The 18,478-nt window shown below is 33.0% G+C and overlaps 1 protein-coding gene across 1 annotated transcript; it reads right to left on the reverse strand.

The window, feature by feature from the left end:
* Positions 1 to 13,746: 13,746 nt before the first annotated feature.
* On the reverse strand, positions 13,747 to 14,253 carry LOC111907485 (cysteine-rich repeat secretory protein 1). The gene has a single exon (XM_023903281.1). The coding sequence runs from the start codon at positions 14,251 to 14,253 to the stop codon at positions 13,747 to 13,749; it is 507 nt and encodes a 168-aa protein (XP_023759049.1).
* Between the last annotated feature and the right edge of the window lie 4,225 nt (positions 14,254 to 18,478).

Below are 18,478 nucleotides of genomic sequence, written 5' to 3' on the forward strand. Positions count from 1 at the left end.
ATTACCAAAATCAATCGTTGTCAAACGCTAGGTATCTTCAAGCGGAGTACGTAAAATTAGTATATTTGTTTGATTGTTGTAAATAGTTAGGTACCTCAAAATACCACAAAACATAGTTTAACTTGTATACGGATATAATTCTATAACCAAAGGTGATTGGAGTAGGAGGTTTTCTTAATTATTACTGTATTGTTTTTTTATTATAAATCTAAAAATAGGTTGATATTATTATTATTATAGCATATGGAAATTTTCAGCTGTCCTACATATCTCAAAACTATTGACAAACACTACTACAAAAAAGCACATAGGAAACACTATATAAGACCCGGTTTTTGAAAAAAAACGGATTATATTATAAACAGACCGGGTTTTATGATAGAAAATGTTAAACTGGGTTTTTTTAACCACACTTTGCGACATATACCAACGTGTGGTTAAAAAGACCCGGTTATAACAAAAGGAATATTTAGTGCCAGCATATACCAAGGTTCTCTTAACCTAAATACACTAGAAGAATGTCATCCTTTGCAGACGACACCTATCCAGACGACACATGTCGTCGGCAAAGTTACAAAACATTGACCGTCTGACTTTGACCAGAAGGGCTATGCCGACGACAAGTTGTCGGTATAGACTCGGCGGGAAACGTTAAAATGTTGGCGGTATATCAAAAAGCTTTACAGACGACTTGTCGTCTGGAAAATGCTCTAAAAAAATATTTTCGATTTATTTTAATTCCTTGTAGCGGAAAGTCAAGACGCCGTCGTTTTTGTCATCCTATGCTGACGAAATGTCGTCGATATAGGTTGATTAAAAATTAATTTCGTTTTATTTTTTATCCGTGTCGCAGAATTTGTAAACGATGTCGTTTCGTTAGGCTATACCGACGACAAGTCGTCGGTAAAAGGGGGCCCCGATCGGCATGAAATCCCTTGTTTTATTTTATTTTATTTTTTTAATGACGTGAAGTAATACGACAACGTTTTGTTTTACCTATACCGACGACATGTCGTTGGTATAGGGTTTCCCTTGTAACAAAACACTCTTTCAGCTTTCTTTTTGCAGTCGGGCACACCATTTCTCTCTCACAGGTTCGTCGGCGATCGCAAGGGCGTTCCAGCTGCTATCAAGTTCATCGGCCACCAAGGTAAGGGTTTTGGTGCTTGATTGCTTCTTAATTTTTAATAGTTTGGTCCTTGATTTGTAATAATTTGGAGCCCTAAATCACAGCCCCATTTCTCTATTGGTTGGGAAGAAGGTTCACCACCCCCCATAGAAAAGGAATTCCGGTGATTGACCACATTTTGAGGTTAGTTTATTGAGTTTTTTTTCCTGCTTAAACCACCACAATGATGACGATGCAGTGCATGATTTTTTTTGTTCCTTTCAATACACCATGATATGTATATGCACCATAATGTTGGATAAATCTTAAATGTCTAAATTTTAAATATGTGAAAACAGGGTATAAGGCCACATTTTGCTTTCTATGTGCATACATTGTGATATATTCTACTTATCTACAAGTAAAAGTGATGATAGAAGGCTTTAAGATCTAGATAATCAGATAAGAACCCAATCACACTAATTAATTTAGTTTCCCAACTCCTAGTAGAGATAGTGCCAAAAAATATTAAACTATATAGACATACAGTTTTGCCCTCATGAAGGTTGAAGAGGCAGGTTATGATTTGTGAAAGCACTAACAAAGAGCATGCAGCAATGTCAACCATATATAAATAAAAAAAATGAATAAGAAAAATAAAGGAAAAAACTACAATAATATAACTGATACAACTAGAAACTCTTAATACATAAAAAGCAATGCTTAACTATAGAAATTCAAGGAATCATCTTCACAGTTTGAGTTTATGTGCAACCTTATAAAACTAGCAAACAAACTTCATGTATACATTATGTTAAGTTAGAAACATTACCTCAAAAAATATTATCTTGAGTTACTTGATGTATTTTGTTATTGTTTGTATTGTAATGTGTTTAATATGGTTTCAAACTATTTAATTTTGTTAGTGACTTAATGTTGGTCATTACGACTTTAGCTTAATTAGGTTATTAATAGCAACGTACTTTTAGTAATTTTAAAATAATTATAAAGTAATGGTGAATTAATCCCGACGATCCTTTGCCGACGACTTGTCGTCTGGATTAGTTACTCTATACCGACGACTCTTGTCCCGACGACATTTTCGACTTTTACTGATGACTTTTTATAGACGACATGTCGTCGGTATAAGCTTTACCGAAGACATGTCGTCGGTACAGGGTCCCTAATTGTCGTCTGCATAGGGCTCGATCCTTGTAGTGATAACAAGATTGTTGAAGTTCTGATGTTAAATGGGTTTAGATTCATCACCAACATTACCAGGATCAACAACGGTTGTGCCTCTAACATATTCCTCCTCATCTAATGGTAGTGATGCCTCTGATTTTATAGTTCTTTGATATCTGACACACATAGATCCTGATGGCATCAACAGATGAAGATTACAAAAAAAGGAATTAAAAACAGGAGTCGATTTGCATCAGGTAGCAATTTATTACTTTTCAATACTCAACTTTTTTTTCTTGCTATATTTTTTTTTTGTTAGTGATGGAAAAGTAATCTGATAGTTAAATATATCTAATTTTTTCTATTATTTCACGTTTTCACTTACATAATCTGTGTGTGGGTGTTCCAACTTTATGCGCTTGTGTTTGATATGTGAAGAGTATGAAAAAGAGGTTGTGACTTTTCAAGGCGGGAGTTACGCTAATTTCATAGGTTCTCACTTTTGGAACTTCCAGGCAAATCTATAGTTCTACACCCTTACTGGTTGTGGATCTAATGATATATTCATTACACATTACCATCGATCTATTCAACTACATAGCTTCTTTCAGCAATGAATTTTCTGAAGCTTCTCATTTTTGTTTTGTTGTTTCCCTTTTTAAGGATGAATTGTTCGGATTAACTGAAGACCCCCAAGCTAACTTGGTCATTAAGAATCAAACCTTGATATGGATGTTCACTATTGAACCCGGGAGACTCAATAGGTAAAACCAAAGGTAAAATAGTCATACTTCAGTTCATGTGTCATACTATATGCTGATCGTGTTATATCATTGATGACTTATCGATGTACAGAGAGATGAAATATTGTATCTGAAGGTCTACAAAGAGTTGAAATTAATGAAAGATTTTGTTTCTTCATAGAAGAATCTGATCATGTTCAAGTACTTTATTTCCATAACTATTTACTCATAAAATGTCATTTCTCACTTAGAAATAATAAATATTTTAGCTTTAAAATAGGGAATTCAATATACCATTAATGATTCAGGAGTATTTTATGGTGTTGGAGCATCGATTTTAGAGAATATTTCAAATGATCACACTAATGTTCTTGTTATACTCTATTCTGTCCGAGTCCCTGGTTCTTTTATAAACCTTAAAACCCGAAAATACACCATTCCCAGTAATCTTCATGATGTTGTGTCTTTTTTAACTCTTTCCTCTTTATGAAACTTAATAATTCCGGTAGGCTCTAAATAAAAGTAAGAAACATAATTCTATTGATTTGTTTATTATAGCATTTACTTTGAAAACTTACCTACTTATACAATATGTGGTTTATTTAAAAGGCATGTTTTCTCAATTTCATAATCTATAAGACAAGATTTTTTTTCATTCAAGTGTGGTTTGTGAATCTATGATTCATTATGTTTCTCTTCCTTTTCAGTTGAAAATAATCGGTCCTAGTGGTGAATCGTTGAATGAATGTGGGGCCATCTATTTATATGAAGGGATACAAATGTTAGCAGGGAAAGGGAGGTATAATTTTGTTACTGTCCTCAATGGTGCCGTGACAGCACCATCATTAATTGGTATACTTTTGTCCAAAATCAGTGAATTTTTTTATCACAGTTGTATTGTTTATAATATGGCAATTTATGAATCCAAGTAGACAATTATGCAATCTTTGCTTGAAAACTTGCAATTTCTAACCCTTGAAGCGGCACATGATGTGGAAGACTTGCTAGTCACTAAATCAGTTATAATGCAAGGTTCCCTTGGATATGGTATGCATACATGTTTGTTTTGTGTTGTTTTAAGCACCTTGACATAGACTTTTTGTATTGATCTATTTTCTTGTGCCTGAAATAGGTATTGTAGATACTACAGTGTTACTGGAACTATTCTCAATGTACCAAGAATAGCAAGAAAAGTAGGCCGAAATAGAATCCTAAGAAATTTCCATTGTAGAATTTAGGGATATAGAAAGTGTAAGGCATTTGTTTTTCTTTCTCGTTGTAAATATAAGTCATATGTTTGCATACATACATGTATATATGTGATTGTGTGTCTTAAATTCTCTAATTTTACATTGATTATATAGGATCATGTTATGCACTGAATTAAGCTTTATATTGTTGGTGTATATGTTTATTTGGTTGTATTTCAAGCTTTTATTTTTTGTTAGACTGATACTTAATGAATGTGAAAGAAGTGTTCCCTTTTCTAGCAGTGAATCGTAACCATAATGTATTGGCAATAAAAAATGTCAAAAAAGTTAAAAGCAGTAAAAGGACCCGATTATATGTTAGAAAACTGGGCTACATTATCACATAAAAGTGCTTTTGCTTAGCATGAAAGGACCCGGTTTTGATCATAGGAATCGAGTTATATTACAATAATAGGCCCCGGTTGTGAAACCGGGTTTTTGAACTTTTTCACATATGACTCGACCATAAGAAACCCGGTTGAAAACTGGGTTCTTTTAAGCTTTTAACCGGGTTCTTTTACCCATTTTGTAGTAAGCAAATTCCATCACTATTTGATATTTTTGTCCATGTTTGTTTGTTTGTTTGTTTCTCCTGTTTATCCATTTTACATCTCTTTTATGATATCCTCATAATTTTCTAAAACAAAATATTTCTTCACTTTACTTTCTCCCTCAGCGATCTCTTATGTTTCCTCCCAACTCAAACGAACCACCGAAGCTATAGTGAAACACCTTGTTCCCTATCGTTTCCTATATCGGGGTTGTGGCCCGAATATCTGTTATCACCAGACTTAGGACCTTTGGGGAAATAGATATTTAGACCCATCTGGGTGTGGGTAATGTAACTTAGATGATTCGGGTGTTCGTTTTGTGTTTTGGAGCCAAAGGGGTATATCGGTAAAGTGTTAGTTCAGGCTTTTATGGAAATTGGATTTTAGTTCGGAAAACTTTAAGGGAATTTTGAGTTGATAGAAGCGTAGAGCTTCTCGTCACCTTTTCATGGATATAAGGATCATCAGAAACAGACTTGTAACAAAGAAGTTATGGCATTCGAAAGTTTGGTGATTTTAGAGTTTAACCGGGTACGCGGGGCGTACACAAGTGTACGCATGGTCAGGTAGTGAGAAAGCCAGTATGAGGGGCGTACATTGGCGTACGTTTGGATTTATATGTACACAAGAATAAGGTAAATATTATAATATAGTAAGACCTCATACTTAAACTCAAACTCTGAATGGGTGTTATATGTATGCAAAGAAACTAAGCACCATTGCCACTTTTCCATGGCTTGCGCACACCAACAACTACTAACGCAATAATAATGAGTAAAATCAAAAATAGCAAGGATTTGAACTGGAAAAAATAATAATTCGTGTCAATTCTTTTTTTATTAACAAAATACCCATTAGATCTTTTGGTATAATAAAGGTAGCGAATCCCTTCAATCGAATTGCAATTGATTCTATGACCACAATAGGAATTGAACCTCTAAATGCTATCACATAAAAAATGCACGTTTTTGTTACAATCCATAAAAGGACTAAAGTACCCTTGGAACTTATTATAGCACCAGACCCAAAAGACTTCAAACCAAATTCGTGATGAGTTTTAGCCATAAGAACATCCTATGTGCTCATACAAACCCTAATGCTTGGATCTAGGTTTCTCTATTGTGCATGCAATTCATCCAAGACTATAAACCCTAGATCTAATATATGATAATCAATAAAACATATGAATTAGGGTTTAGATCATACCTTGATTGTTATGTAGCAATAACAATCTCAAATCCTTCTTGTATTGACTTTAGAAAGCTTAGAGTCACAAATGTCACTCCTCTAATGGTTCACAAACACCAAGAGCAAGAGGATGAAGAAGAGAAGAGTAGGAGGCTGCCCAAAATGTGTGGAAACCCTAGAGAACAAGTTCACCACGTTTTTGGGGCATAAGGGTTCTTTAAATAGTGAGGCTATTAGGGTTATCTAACAAGGAAACCCTAATTTGGAAGCTTAAGCCCTAAGCAACCCATGAACTCCTTCCTTAAAGGCCTAGGACGATTTCTAATGGGTTTCCCCATAGAATTCGTCCACCTCTTTAATATGGAGTCCATTAGCTCAATATTCAACTATCATACAATTGACAGTTCTAGTCCCTTAAGTTTAACTAATGTCTTTTAGCCACAAACTTAATTCTTATTAATTCTTGACTAATATTAATTAAACAATATGATTTCTCCTTTAATATATTATTCTCATAATATATTAATAAATCATATTTAATCCTTTCTCTCCATAATTCATCCTATCAAGTTGCTTTGGTGAAGGCAAAATAGTACATACCAAAATAGTTACGGACTTAGACACTAATCCAACAATTTGAACCCCCACTTGTCTAGAATAAACTCGAATATCGATCTGTCGCATATTAAAAATATCAAAAAAAAAAAAAAAAGATTGAAATACCCTTTCTCCAAATTATTACAGCAAGACTTCAAATTCCTTTCTAAACATCTCTTGTCTTTCATTTTCTAGTGAAAAAAAAACCCAGAATCATAAAATCAACTTTAATACCATCAAGAGTTATATCCACTAAAAAAGACCAAATTGCCTTTTATTTGAAAATTTTAAATTGATGATCTTCCTTCTGAATTTAGTAACACCTTTATGCCAGTCCTTCCAAAGAATAAGAAAAACGTAATCCATAGGATTCTTCAACCTACTATATCTCATCAGATTATTGAACCAATAGCACCAGAGCATCAAAAAACCACTTTTCCTCCTGATAACCTTAGAACCACATAAACATCTCTTTAAACAAAATTCGAATTTTGCATCTGATGAGAACAACCCGATTAATCTCATACGGACTAAAGAAAGTTATTGGCGCTTAAAAAAGTCCTTAAAATGAGTTGTACAATCTTTCACCCAAAATATACATAACACATGAAAAACTTAAACTTATAATAATGCAATACAATAATAATACATGCATATCCATAGGTCCCCAAAATAAAGTATAATTGATATACATGTAATCACTTCCTTAATATAACATAAGGTTATTCATTTCTTTCTTGTCAAATTGATTTACAAAAAAATCTATATAAATGGCATGTGATCACTTCCTGATTTCATTAAATGTAATAAAAGTATTTAAGGGTTGAAATGTTAATCCACTATAGTCATATATTATGACTAATCAAATACCCTTAAATACATTTTGCTTAAAAAAAACTAAATAGATTATGCAACTGAAGGACAAAGAGTAAACTTATCAAGAGCAGAACAAGAAACATAACATTTTATATGTTGTCTCTCATCGTCCATCAAGAAAATTACCATTATGAAACCAAAATAAATAAATAACAACAAGAAATAGATCTGACTTTTCTTTCGCTCAACCTCAATTAACAAAAGCAAAATCAGGTATGATTATGTTGGAATATTACTTTTAGATATCTTGAACCCAAAAAAAATTCTAATAATAGATTCGAGTAGACTCTGATACCAATTGTTGGTTATTTTCATAACCAAAACATAAAACGCGGAAGCATAATTTTGGATCGATCTTTAATCTCGAATCTGATTAAAAGAAAACTTAAACATGAAAGAATGATTACATACCTTGTTCCATTAAGATTTCCAGATCTAGAGACTAGGAAGAGCTTTCTAGTTGATCTCAAGAGTTCTCTCTAAAATCCCCAGCATGAACCATACGAATTTCTTAGTGTATTTTCTTGTGTCTTGATTTGCTCCTTAGCACATGTATTTATAGATGGGTATAAACCCTAATGTGAGAGATGGAAGCGATTTTGAGGATCTTGAGTCAAACTGGGAACTCAACCCACATGGTAAGTAAATATTTTATAAATCGGTCCATCAACAATTTATATCCTTACCATAATAATTGGATTTAATGATATATCGTTCATATTTATGAAGTGGTCCCATAATTATCCAACAATCTCGCACTAGACCACGAATATATAAATGTATGTATAGCTGTATAAGCGCTTTAATTAACGTTATTATAACACTGGTACCCTTAAACAATCTCGTCCAGTAATCATAATAGTATAGGATCAAAGCGGCCTTTGTTGCAATTTACGTAACTAAACCTATCAATGGTCACATATACATATATAACTAACGACATAGATTAAACATGATGTATGGTTTTAAAATATAAATAGATTTCTAATGAGTTCCTCTTTAAATTGAAGTGAGATCAAACTTCAAATAAGTGCAACTAATAATGGAGTTAACCGAATTCTTAATTCTATACAGAAAAACATAATTGATCTTAAACAAAACATAAAGCACCATAAAACTCACACTAAAACCAAATATCACACCAATGTGTGTAGTATGCTCATGAAAGACCTAGGGAGGTAATCCCTTTATGAGCGGATCCGCTTTCATGGACTTTGTTCATATGTGCTATATATATTTCCATTTTGCACTATTGTGTTAACAGAAGGAAACTTGATGTCAATATGTTTTGACTTAATAGAACTTCTGTTGTTGGAATATAACCTTGCTGACTTATTATCACAACTTTAGTGGTCTTTCAATACCAATAATGTGTAGCCTCATGACAAATTTTCGCAACCATGTTCCATGCTACAAATTATGCTGCAATTATGGAAGAAGCTACCGAAGTCTATTCCATGAAATGGTTTATCATGCTAAAATGTAAAGTATCCTGATATGGATCAGTAACCATTTTCGCATCTAATAAAATCAAATTCTTAATAAAAATGATATCCAAAACATCTGAATTTCCTTTAGTTGAGCATATAGACTTTTGTTATATATAGATATCTCAAATCCATTTGGTTCCTTTCTTATGATCCAAACTTGAGTTGCATATATATCTACCCAACACCAATAAGATAAATTTACTCCCACTTAATCTGTGATACACAAAATCATCTACTGTATTTACCTTAAAACCAAAAGAGATAATAAATTGATGAAAAGTGTGGTACCCAGCATAGGATATCCAAAGTCGAGGTTGTTGAGTTTGTGTATTCAGAATAGGAGATTGAATTTCATAATATGCATACTATCAAAAGCAATAATAGGAATCAAGATTGATTCCTTCTTAAGGACAACGTTTTAACCTTGTTTCTCCCCCAAACTCAACATCCTCAAAGAATGTTGTTTTATCCAAAATGAAAGGTCAATATCTATGCAATTGAGAACTAACATAATGCTCTCACTGCATTCCTTAAAGTTAATCTCATTGAGCAAATGAATCATAAATGTGATCAATATTAACAAATATAATACCATAATTCAAATTTGTGTTTTGAGAATATAGGCAAATCTATTTTTATGCTCATTAAACCATAAACCATATCAATAAATTCAATTTAATTATGACATCTTTACAAGGTATCAACACGACATTAATATCAAGTCTTTTGGCTGTAATACTAACTTGCAAGAAATATCCTTGTTTTAGAGATAAACATTGACAATAAATGATGTCATTTAACAAGCCCCTCTTTGGATTGACTTATTTATCACATGGAACCCAAAAAAAATCACCACATGTTTATCACCACATATATGTTTATTCGGCAAAATATCAGTCTGCCTTTGGGTCAGCTAATACACACATTAATAATCACATAAACTAAAAATTTTGATAATAAGAATTGACAATATATCATGTCAATTAATAAGCCCCTTTTTGGATTGACTTATTAATGACATGTAACCTAAAAATTGTCGCATATATATTTATCATCAAACATGTGTTTATCCGACTAAATATTAACCTACCTTTGGGTCGATTAATATCCGCATTAATAAACACAAACCATAAATTTTAAGTTCTCTGTAAATTAATTTTCACAAAAGAGATCATTTTGGCGATATATTGTGTCAATTAATTTACTCTGAAAATAAATAAACATGTCATAATTGTAGTGTGATCACATGTCATTTATATAGATTTTTTTTTTTGTAAATCAATTTGACAAGAAAGAAATGAATAACCTTATGTTTTATTAAGAAAGTGATTACATGTATATCAATTATATTTTATTTTGGGGACCTATGGATATGCATGTATTATTATTGTATTGCATTATTATAAGTTTAAATTTTCCATGTGTTATGTATATTTTGGGTGAAAGATGGTACAACTCATTTTTAAGGACTTTTTTAAGCGCCAGTAACTTTCTTTAGTCCCTATGAGATTAATGTTTGAATGTCGGCATTTTTTTGGGACTATACAACCACTCACGTGAATATGTTATACCACATATGACTTCAATAAAACAAGAGATTATATTTGTAGTTTATTGATAATTAACGTGAAATATTTTGAATGTGTCTACTTTAGGCCGAACACAGTTCACATAAACAATATTATATAGAACTTTAAGTATTTACTACCAAATTGATTAAAAATAATAGATGTCATTTTGGTAACAATAGTACATATTAATCACTAAACAAAACATGATATTTATACGCCAAAATATTCAAGTATTTGATAAAAATTATGGTTTTATAAAAAAAGAAAAATGTCAATTTAGTTTGTCCGATAACCAAATAATCAACATTATAGAAAAAAAAAACTAGAGATTTGTCGTAACAAATATATAGGCATAACATACAAAATCTCAAAAGCATTGTAAATGCACAAACTTAAAAGAAAATTAATCTATATGTGATCCGAAATATGAAGCAGGTGTGATACTAAAACACCCATTATGTTATTTGATTAATTTTCTAGAACCCAAAATTTGATATAATCTCTTGTTTTAAATTGAAGTCATATGTGATATAACATATTCACGTGAGTGGTTGTATAGTTCCAAAAAAAATGCCTACATTCAAACATTAATCTCATAGGGACTAAAGAAAGTTACTGGCGCTTAAAAAAGTCCTTAAAAATGAGTTGTACCATCTTTCACCCAAAATATACATAACACATGGAAAACTTAAACTTATAATAATGCAATACAATAATAATACATGCATATCTATAGCTCCCCAAAATAAAATATAATTGATATACATGTAATCACTTCCTTAATAAAACATAAGGTTATTCATTTCTTTCTTGTCAAATTGATTTACAAAAAAAAAATCTATATAAATGGCATGTGATCACTTCCTGATTTCATTAAATGTAATAAAAGTATTTAAGGGTTGAAATGTTAATCCACTGTAGTCATATATTATGACTAATCAAATACCCTTAAATACTTTTTGCTTAAAAAAAACTAAATAGATTATGCAACTGAAGGACAAAAAGTAAACTTATCAAGAGCAGAACAAGAAACATAATATTTTATATGTTGTCTCTCATCGTCCATCAAGAAAATTACCATTATGAAACCAAAATAAATAAATAACAACAAGAAATAGATCTGACTTTTCTTTCGCTCAACCTCAATTAACAAAAGCAAAAGCAGGTATGATTATGTTGGAATATTACTTTTAGATATCTTGAACCCAAAAAAAAATTCTAATAATAGATTGGAGTAGACTCTGATACCAATTGTTGGTTATTTTTATAACCAAAACATAAAACGCGGAAGCATAATTTTGGATCGATCTTTAATCTCGAATCTGATTAAAAGAAAACTTAAACATGAAAGAATGATTACATACCTTGTTCCATTAAGATTTCCGGATCTAGAAACTAGGAAGAGCTTTCTAGTTGATCTCAAAAGTTCTCTCTAAAATCCCCCAGCATGAACCATACGAATTTCTTAGTGTATTTTCGTGTGTCTTGATTTTCTCCTCATCACATGTATTTATAGATGGATATAAACCCTAATGTGAGAGATGGAGGGGATTTTGAGGATCTTAAGTCAAACCGGGAACTCAACCCACATGGTAAGTAAATATTCTATAAATCGGTCCATCAACAACTTATATTCTTACCATAATAATTGGATTTAATGATATATCGTACATATTTATAAAGTGGTCCTATAATTATCCAACAACATCTGCTGAGAACAACCAGATTAAATTCAGCAGACCTCAAAGAATGACCATATCCAATCTCTATCATACTTCAAGTTGCAATTTTTAGTATTAACCAAAAAAAGACAAATACATGTAAAAACAAATTCTCGAGAACGTCACAGTGTAAAAAAGAGGAAACAAATTGAACCCGTTTTGAATTCAAAGGAGTCATGATGAAACTGACCATATTTGCTATTTCAGGCACCTGAATTATGAAGCTTATGAAATATGTAGAAGATGGTGGTTTTTCTTTGTTGGGTTTAGCGGGAGAGAGTGTCAAATTGAAGTAGCCGTACTTGATTTAAAATAATTGTATTTGAATCTAATTGTGAGCCGTATTAGAATGGATGGACAATTACCTCGCCACTCATTCAAATAAGCAAATTTTTTATTAAGATTTAAGCCCTATTAGATTTCAATTTCACTTTTTCTAGTTTGGGATACCTATATTAGCTGTATTATGTTAGTCTTTTTCTAGTACAACATTATTGATAGTACATGGCGTTCTCTTGGACTTCCAACTATTTGGGAAGTATGTAGGCCTGAGAAGTGGATGTGGATTCCATTTTTATCATAAAAAACTAGGCATTGCTAATCCATCACATCCAAAGGATTGAATATCACTTTGGAATTGATTTTTAATGTTTGAACGAAAATGTAAGACTTTAGAAAAAAAAAACATTCTATGACAATTAAACCCAAAGGAAATAAGAGTATATCAAGAAAGGTAACACAATATTTAATTACACTATTACTCTTCGAAGTAGAGGCCCATATATACATCATAATATATTACTTGAAACAGGAAAGACAACAGATTACATAAATGAAACTGTAACCTAACATATCTATTTAACGGAAAAGCTTAATATAATAAGAATTACTTTTAATAGAACATTGAATTAAATGACTTGCATGGTGTTCCATAGTTCCGATGTGTACTTGCCTTGCTGCTACGCGTATTTCCTTTTGGTTTAAGGCGAATGAAAAGGTTTATGATTTTATTGATGGTTTGAATTTAACTCTTTATTATATTAAACATATAGTCTTTGCTAAAATCATGAACGAAGAAAGTCACTAAATTCATTGTTTGTCGATCAATTATATTAAGGTTGACTCAAAGATGATACAAAGATGATATGACAATCCATTAATCCGAAGTTTTGAATTCAATGGATTTTGGATGCCCTAATCATGAGTACACCTGCAAGAGTGATGTTTTCCATTTGGAAAAATCTTGAAACGAGTAAGTAGAAATAAACAATTGGGTGTGAATATTCTCGCAGCCTTTCTTCCGCTACAACAAGAACGGTGCGCATCTGCTAACCCTTGTAAACATTTTTCGCACAGCTCCCTGGATAAGTCAGCAGTACACTGCATAGCCTCGTGCATAAGTTGATTTTCAAAAGTCATCTTATATTCAGACTTTTTTTCTTTAGTACCTCGGGATGCGTCCATCTTTAATCTATGCATAAAAAATGCATAATGTGGTCTAAGTCAGCTGGCTTGTTCGCAAGACTTCCTTTTTGATTATCTGGTAAAGTGAACCGAGACCAATCATCAAGAGCTCCTAATATTTTACGATCAGAGAAATGTATCATACAATTTGAACCCCACATCACAGCCTCTTTTTGATCCATGCACTTGATTGAAAGTTGAACGGTCAACTTGTGTATACAGTCCTTACAGTTTCCACCCCAATGGGTAGAAATACCGGAGCAAAGGACCATGACATGTGCTGCTTCGTTCACGCCTATGGATGAATTGAATGATCCGCCATTATACGTGTCCATATTGCCGACCGTATTCAATGCGACTTTGAGGTTTCTGCTGTAATCAGTCCTTGTTGTGTAGTTGCCTGTGTCTCTGCATTTGAAGACAGGCTCTGCGGGGAATTGAGCTGTGACCAGATTAACAGTGTTGATGATTGCTTGAAGAAGAAACGCTATTGAAATTATGGATTTCATTTTTTGTTGGTTGATCAAGATAGTAATTAATGTGTGGGTGGGGCTTATTGTTCTTATACACCAAATTACCAAAATCAATCGTTGTCAAATGTTAGGTATCTTCAAGTAGAGTTACGTATAATTAATATATTTGTTTGATTGTTGTAAATGGTGAGTACCTCAAAATAAAGTTTAACTTCTAAACGGATTTAATTCTTTAACCAAAGGTGATGGGAGTAGGAGTCGCTTTTTCTTATTTCTTTTCTTTCTTTAATTTTAAAAATGAGTTGATTTTGTTTGATGGTGTTAAATATTTAAAGTAGAGTTACACAACAGGTAACTCACAGAAGATAAAAGAGGTTTTCTACACTTACACAAAATGTAATTTTCTGATATATGAAAAGCAACTACAGGATAACTGCCATATATGGTTTAGAGCACTCGGTATGGCTGCATCTCGTTTTCGTGGAGGCTGACATGGACGTCGACAACATCGTTATGACGGGGGGAACACCCCCCCCCCCCCCCCTCTCGTTTTAACTTGTTATGGCACTTCTCGTGCCCGTTACAACTTATTGAAACGGGGAAAATGTATACGCTGGGATTTGACCGTTTGCAACGGTCAACATTTTAAATAATTTTTTTTACTCATTTTAGTTTATATAAATACTCATTTTACTTCAGATTTTTTACTTCTTTCTCTTATTCTCTCTATATTTTATACTTTCTTTTAATCAATAAAAATTGAGCAAAACCCAAACACCTCCCCTCCATTATCAAACCCAAACACACAACCAAATACAACCTCGCCTCTCGGATTCGCGGGTTATGAAAATTATTTCAACACTTTATCATCTCAAAGCTCACCACAAATCTCATACTAAGGCGCCGCTTTCAATCCCGCTTCACCGCCACTGCAATTTTCCAACTCACCTTATCTTCAACAAAATTTATTTGGTCAAAACCCAAATTTACAACAAAATCGTTTCCTTAGTTTTGCTTCGATGCCACAAAAAACCAACCAACCATTGCCTACAACACAACAATCGGTTGAAGTGGAAACGGGAGGTAGTAGAAGAGGGAAAGGCAAAGGAAAATCAAAAGGGAAATCGATAACGGTTGAAACAGAAAGTGCAGACGTTCCACAATGGTGGACACCGGATGAGGAATATGCTTTGACGACGACTTGATGTGCTACTTCAAAAAACGAACTTCGCGGAAATGAAATGAAAAAGGGAGCTTAATTATTGGGGGCGATACTCGATAAGTTTCATGCTATTTTAAAGAAAAATCTGTATCGTAACAATGACATGTTGAGCAGAAAATGTGGTCAAATAACTAAGCGGTGCAGCAAATTCAACGGTATTTACAACCGGCTTGAGGCGCAACAACAAAGCGGAACCAACGACTTCGATTTTTTCAAATCTGTTAAGGAACAATATCGGGTTCAAATGGGTCATGTTTTCGTCTTTGAAAAATCATGAGAATTGTTGCGAGCGGATCCAAAGTGGAATAAAACGCCTAGATCGTCGGAGGTTCAATCCAAAAGGTATCACAATTCTAGCTCGGCCGACGTGTCGGACGCACGGACTAACATCGACTTAAACGCCGACGACGATGAGATCCTGGATGATATCCAAGAGATATCCCCACCACGACGACCGCCCAGATGCGATAAAGCGAGGCGCGCTGCAAGACATGCGGAGGAGGTGGAGACGAGAGCAAAAGAGGCGGCGGATATGAGAGCGAAATTCGACGAGCACAATTTATTAATAAAAGAAAAAAATGAGTTGAAACGTCGTCATTTGAAGTTCCTAGAAAGGCAAGCACGGGAGAAGTATGAGCAGAAAGAGAGGGAACTAATGACACATCAGTTGTCAATTCTTCGGACGAGCGAGGAGGGTTTGGCGCCTGCTGATCTAGCGGTACTACAAGCGATGAAGGAACAAATTAGGAAGAAATATTTGGGTTAATTAGGATTGTTATGTGGTTTTAGTAGTAATCTGAATGATATTTTAGTTATAATTTTAGTTTTAAAATTATGTTTTCTTTAATTGTAATCGTAATTTTAGATTTTAAATATTATGTCCTTTTTTTTAAATTTTATGTTTTATAAAAAATATATTCATGTTAGTGATTAAAAAAATACAAAAACGAAAAAGAAAAAAAAAACAAAAATGTAAAAAAGAAACCCAATTTCGAAAAAAAATAAAAAATAAAACATATTTAATTTCAAAAAGTTGGTGTTGCATCTTGTTGTTACTTTCCCCAGTTGGTGTTATAACACCACTTGCTTATGTGGCATGCGAGGTGACACAACTTGTTGTTGCATTTTGTTGCCCACACTCAATGCTCTTACACGAAGAAAACAAAACAACTACTAAAGGAAACTGAAGCACTACCACATGACTTCTAAAAATAAGGAACTACCCATTACTGAAAATAACACATGTGCGTACCATATGACCTGAGATAGAGAAGGTGTTGTACTTCAACATTTGTTTTTCTTAAATTTTAAATATCGTATTTGTCCTGTTTTTTAATATCATATATACTCAAAGCTAATTTTTGATAATTTTTAACATTTAATAATCTTTTTTTATATTCTTAAAACATTATAATTAAATAAAAGGTTAATGGACCATAATGTCCTTAATCCTAAATGCCTTTTCACTACTTACATCAATCGAATTTCTCCCGACCCCTAAAATCCCTAATTGCTTGTTCTTCTACCTTGAACAGAAGGAATACTGTGGATCGTTCCCTTATCTTCACAAACGTTCATTATGAAGGGCTTCACAAACATTCGTGTTGTATTGATGAATTCTCCATCTTGGTTTTCTCCGGTTGCAGGTAGCGACCACAGACTCCGAATTCTCCACTCCCGCGCAACGACTAGCTCTGAATTCATTCACCAGTAAGGCAGCGATGACTGATAGGTAAGATTGAGCCTCAAGTTTCATTAGCTTGTTGATTTGAGCAACTGTTCTTCTGTTTGCATATCTACCCTTGATGTTGAAATGAATAGTTCAGATCTACCCTTTTTTATTTGAGGTGTTCTTCAGCTGATTAGTTTGTCATACGTTTCTTATTTAAAAGCATGTATCTGATATTCGGATTTAAAACCATGCAAAACGATTTAATTTAATAGTATTCTTTGATACTACCACAAGTTAAAAAATTCCATAATTTGTAGAATTAAATTTCATTTATAAGTTTATATTAAATCTCATGAGCTCAAATAATCAGTTTATTAAGTGATGAATAATCATGGAATGTAAAGAATTACTATGAAAGATTATTGAGGGATGAATATGTTGGATATAGTGTCTAAGTCCATAACTTTATTTGGTATATACTTGATTCGACCCGGCATGGTCCATTTGGGTTGCATGGCATTGCAATACTTGGATAGACTAAATGAGAGAATGTGACACTTATGATTATTAATATATTATAGGTTCTAATATATTAATAATAGTGTTATTTAATTAGTATTGATCAAGTATTAATCTAGTATTAATTTGGTGATCAAAGTGAGACTAATTAAATATATAGGGTTGATTATGACAATCATCAATTCTTTTATGGTGGATTAATGATCCATGGTTTATGGGTTATGGATGTAACCATTTGGAGCTCCATGGATAGTCCATGGGAGTTACAAACCCATGGGTCATGAGAAATGAAGAGTCATGACAATTATGGGTCTTCTTAATGAAACCCTAATTGTGACACCACTATAAAAGGAACCCTTTGGCTAGCAAAATCATGACCTAGTGTTACTAGAGAGGGCATAACCGGTTTTGAGTGCTAGAAGTATTCTCTCAAGTTATTCCAAGTTTTGTGGTGTTGTGTGAAGCATTTGAGGCACAACATTTGGGGTGCTAGGCTCACAAAGTCTTGAAGGAATCCAAGCAACATCAAGGTATGTATTTCTACTAGTTTTATATTTTATTTATTCCCCATGCCATGCTAGTTAGGAAATAATCTTGAAAAAGAAATTTGCATGTATATAGAGAAAACATAGATTCAAGGTTATTAGGGTTGCATGTACACTTAAGAAGTGTTAGAATGCTCAAAACCCATCAATGGTATCAGAGCCTAGGATTGTTTTCTGTATACTTAATGCAAAACTGCTTGAAAATCGAAAATTTTGCTCACTGTCGACTGGACTCGCCGAGTTCATGGGGAGGACTCTCCGAGTCCATGAACAAATTCATCCTACTCGTCGAGTAGGATCATG

The sequence above is a fragment of the Lactuca sativa genome, chromosome 7, assembly GCF_002870075.4.
Source record: "Lactuca sativa cultivar Salinas chromosome 7, Lsat_Salinas_v11, whole genome shotgun sequence".
Classification (NCBI taxonomy): Eukaryota; Viridiplantae; Streptophyta; class Magnoliopsida; order Asterales; family Asteraceae; genus Lactuca; species Lactuca sativa.

Coding starts and splice junctions, on each gene's coding strand:
- LOC111907485 (XM_023903281.1), bottom strand. CDS start 14,253: ATGAAATCCATAATTTCAATAGCGTTTCTTCTTCAAGCAATCATCAAC.